This window comes from Engraulis encrasicolus, chromosome 21 (genome assembly GCF_034702125.1).
Source record: "Engraulis encrasicolus isolate BLACKSEA-1 chromosome 21, IST_EnEncr_1.0, whole genome shotgun sequence".
In the NCBI taxonomy this organism is placed as follows: domain Eukaryota; kingdom Metazoa; phylum Chordata; class Actinopteri; order Clupeiformes; family Engraulidae; genus Engraulis; species Engraulis encrasicolus.
In genome coordinates, this window is record NC_085877.1 from 18,526,900 (window position 1) to 18,531,694 (window position 4,795).

Here is a 4,795-nt window from a genome sequence, read left to right on the forward strand (position 1 = left end):
GGTAGTACGCAGTGACAGTAGCTGCTCAACGGTACAGCCAGGCGAAAAACACCAGGGCTGGATTTCAAGTTGTGCCATGTCGTACTTAGCTTAAAACCACAAACGGCGGCTGAGTCTTGTTGTGTGCGGTTGTACTGGGTAGAAAATGGGCAGTGGTGTGTGTGTGTGTGTGTGTGTGTGTGTGTGTGTGTGTCACGTGTACCCTTACTGTAGGACAGTGTGCAGATGCTTTTAGTTTCGTGTAAAACTCCTATGAAATTTGTGTGTGTGTGTGTGTGTGTGTGTGTGTGTGTGTGTGTGTGTGTGTGTGTGTGTGTGTGTGTGTGTGTGTGTGTGTGTGTGTGTGTGTGTGTTTGTATTGTATGAGCTGCACTACAGTACATACCAAAGCAACAAACGAGGACATGACCATGCCTATCCTGACGACCACTCTATCGGTGGGGTTCTCCGCGGGGCGCACCTTGCTGTTGTACCCAGTGAAGATCTTCTTCATCAGCTTATCCTCTGCCTCAGTAGCCCCTGATCACAAAACATTTTACAAACACAGTTTGAAATACACGCGATACACGATAACCTGACTGTATACCATGATATAGATATTACTCGCGATATTCAATATATTCATATATTTTCCCCTCTCTACTTGCCATTCTACAATTTACACTTTTTCCAACATTTTTTATACATTTTTTTACCTTTTCATAAAATTTGCTATTATTAAGAATTAAAAACTTTTTCAATATGTACACAATTTTTGCGATACGTGTATTGCAAGCCATGATATCGCGATAACGATACATTTTCGATATATTTTGTAGCCCTAGTTTAAAATAAGTACATTTCCTCAGTTCAAAAAGGGTGCTTTTGAACACATCTGTAGTTCAACAGCTGCATATGATATTACCCCAGTGAGGTTGTCATTCAGGTGTAAAAGAGACCCTGCATATTGTCCATTCCCCAACAGCAAGCGTTAATACAACCTGAAGAAGGTTGGATCGATGTCCAAAACATTGTATTAAAGCTAGTTGGTGGAATGGACAGTGTGTGGTGTTGATACATGTTTGACTACACTTTTTTCTAAAAAAAAATCTATATATACGGTATGTGTGTGTGTGTGTGTGTGTGTGTGTGTGTGTGTGTGTGTGTGTGTGTGTGTGTGTGTGTGTGTGTGTGTGTGTGTGTGTGTGTTGACGCCTGGAATAAAGATAAAGCAAAGTTGTGAGTGTGCAGAAGTTATTGTTGTTTTTTTTATTACTATTAGCCACTTATGGGTCATCTCCAACGCACCTGCCAGCTGAGGTGCCAGCGGAAAAAATTACAAGGTAAATGTTTAAAGTTAAAGTTTTTTGACGAGTGTGTGTGTTGTGTGTGTGTGTGTGTGTGTGTGTGTGTGTGTGTGTGTGTGTGTGTGTGTGTGTGTGTGTGTGTGTGTGTGTGTGTGTGTGTGTGTGTGTGCACCCCAGTCATGAATGATGGTAGACAATAGCAGACCACCCCATACTTTTCCTATTGATATGGGATGCAAACAAAGACTCACAATGTGCGCAGGCCCTCACAAAGCTTCGGATACAAACATCAGCTAAACGTAAAGTTACGCTCTGCTAACTGATATCTGAAAGAACTGAAGCGGTTCTGTACCATGTGAAAGTGAAGTGAAAGCCCATTGGGAAACTCCAACTCCCACTGCCATTGTGACACAGCACTCCATAGCACACAAGTGAACACTGCACACTGCACACAACGAAATTGCATATATGCCTCACCCGTGCAAGGGGGCAGCCCTCAATGGCACCCCTAGGGAGCAGTGCGGCGGGACGGTACCATGCTCAGGGTACCTCAGTCATGAAGGAGGATGAGGGAGAGCACTGGTTGATTTACCCCCCTCCACCAACCTGGCGGGTTGGGAGTCGAACCGGCAACCTTTGGGCTACAAGTCTGACGCCTAACCGCTTGCCTATGACTACCATGCTTTTAGTCATACCGTAGAACCACGGTGATCACTAAACATCTACAACATTGGTGTCACATTTGTGTCAAAAGCTCTGGACACTAGTTTTAAAGGTACACTGTGCAGGAAATAGTCAAAAAAAGGTACTGCAACTATGCTGCTCATTGAAACTGGGCTGCAAATTGCCAAATTTGATCTTTTCATGAAAGTTTACTAAATAATAAACTAATATTTTCAGGTATGGCCCAAGTACAGTCATTTTTGCAGCTAAAAATGGCTATTTCTAGAAATTCAAAATGGCGAACCATGGAGAAGATCCCCCTTTTCATGTATTAAAAGTGCAAAGGTTCCAGTCATAATGAGTACTCACAATTAGTGGTGGTAAGTATTCATGAAACAGGTAACAATAGTGAATGGGTAGCATGAATTCTGTAAATAAATAACTAAAAATCTTGCACAGTGTACCTTTAAAATGGCGATTTAAGACTTTGCTGTTATGGAGAGAGGTTTCTTGCACACACACATTGGCAAATATGACATTGACTCCATTATCATTCTTCTGTCTGCGTTATGGTTATTTCCCATGCATAACTCGTGTTTTGTTCTGCGTCGGGAAGGTTAAGAGCATCTATAACTGCCAGGCCTGGTGGCATCACATTCATCAAGTCTCACCGGTGCCTTGATAGGACCACCGGGATAGGAGCACTATGACAAGAACTGACGCGCAAGGGCACAGGCACACACACTCACGCACGCAGGCACGCACACATGCAAACACACACACACATGCAAACACACACACACACACACACACACACACACACACACACACACACACACACACACACACACACACACACACACACACACACAGGGATAAGGGCTCTGGCATGAGGGCTCTGACACACACACACACACACACACACACACACACACACACACACACACACACACACACACACACACACACACACACACACACACACACACAGGGATAAGGGCTCTGACATGAGGGCTCTGACACACACACACACACACACACACACACACACACACACACACACACACACACACACACACACACACACACACACACACACACACACACACACAGGGATGCGACTGTGACAAGAACAAATGACAGCGATCACCCTCGCGCGCCACCTCCATTAGCATCAACCGGAACAGCCGGCGAAGGGCCCGGCGTGAAAATTTCAGGTGAGCTCCTCCCTATGCGCTGGCAGGGGCTAGCTACGGGTAATTATTGTCACCAAACCAATGCAATCAGTCCACTCCATATTAACATATTCAGACCTGATGCTTTCAACAGCGCGGACTACAGCCTTTGAGGTTTTATCACAGCCTTATTTTGGAAGTAAGACTATGTGCTTGCTTGTGACTGTCTAGTCATCCAAGTGTAAAACTCTTTATCAAAGTTGCGAGAAATAGATGAGACCTTGTGGAGAGGAGCCATCTGCCACGGGTGCACTGGAGTTTTCCTGAAGTCTCCCCGCAAGAGGTAACACCTAATTACAGCCATTAACCTTTCCACAGAAGCCTTGAAATTACCCCCAAGTTCACACGTGTGCAAACTGGCTGCTCATTTACTGTTGCGTACGGCGCAATTGTGTTGTGGTGGGTACTACCTAGACGGCCTACCTCACAACTAGAATATAGCTTACTCAGGATTAGAACTGACATTCCAAAGATTCAGCGAAAAACTGTCATCTAAATCTTTGGTGGTTTATGGCAACTGCCCATTCAGTCGGATAGCTATCTGTTGAGAGCCTGCGCGAACCCTGCCACAGCTGCCTCCACTGCTAACAAGTCGAGACACGGCTACAGTGTCTGTTGTAAACATAAGAAACTTACCGCCAATGCAGCAGAGTCCATACAAGCAGCATACAAACAGAAATGCACCCGACGCCCTCATGATGGCGACGTCCAATATATTTAATGATTACACTTCGTATACACGCACTCTCTTTAGTGTTTATCTACTTGTTTTAAATTTGTAACTGTCTCTCCGCGCGACCAGCCATCCGCGAGAGGCCACGGCTCCCACTGTGCGCTCCGGTTACAGGCTCGCGGGCGGACAGATGGAGAGAGGTCGGCGCGCGCCGCCCGGCCGCCAGACAGGTCAACAAATGTCTGCAGTCAGCTGCCGAAGTCAAACTACACCATTAGTATGGAAAAGATGGCGCTAAGATTATTCTCAGAGAAACTAAATTATATAACAACAACAACAACAACATTAACAACAACAATATGCATAATAATAAAACTGATAGGATACTAATATTATTATTATTGTTATTATTGTTATTATTATTATTATTATTATTATTATTATTATTATTAGTAGTATTATTATTATTATTATTATTATTAATACGCGAATAATAATAATAATAATAATAATAATAATAATGTAGCCATCGGCGTTATTTTGTCAAGCAGGCTAAGGCATATAATCAATAGCCTACTGTAGGCTATACAGGCTAGGCCTCTAAAATGACACCTGTTCGAGAGTTTGTGTAGCCTAAGTGAGTCAAGCAAGAGCTGGAAAACTCCGTTGTGGGTTAGGTGGATAAGATAGGCAGAGGTTGGTGGACTTTCCACACATTGTCTCCTTTTAAAAAAAATTTGCTGTCACCAATCAATGGCGTAGCCTATGCTTCAGGGAGGTTGGAGCAAAATCTTCGGGAATGAAAAGGTGGGCAATCAGTTTTGAAAGGAAGCACCATACGCTTTTCTTATAGTCAAGCACTGCCTGGCTGCCTGGCAAAGAAATATGAAATATAAATTTAGATAACGCAAGCCTCTATAGGCCTACATAACATTGCT

General features: G+C 43.8%; 1 protein-coding gene across 1 annotated transcript in view; it reads right to left on the reverse strand.

Annotated features, from left to right (window-relative positions):
- Positions 1-4,074, reverse strand: part of chrnb1 (cholinergic receptor, nicotinic, beta 1 (muscle)) — a 53,820-nt gene extending 49,746 nt beyond the window's left edge. The window contains exons 1-2 of the mRNA XM_063186330.1: positions 3,821-4,074; positions 386-519 (exon numbers count right to left, since the gene is read on the reverse strand). Of these exons, the coding sequence (XP_063042400.1) occupies positions 386-519; positions 3,821-3,881 (195 nt within the window). The 5' untranslated portion in view covers positions 3,882-4,074. The remainder of the gene's footprint in view (positions 1-385; positions 520-3,820) is intronic.
- Between the last annotated feature and the right edge of the window lie 721 nt (positions 4,075-4,795).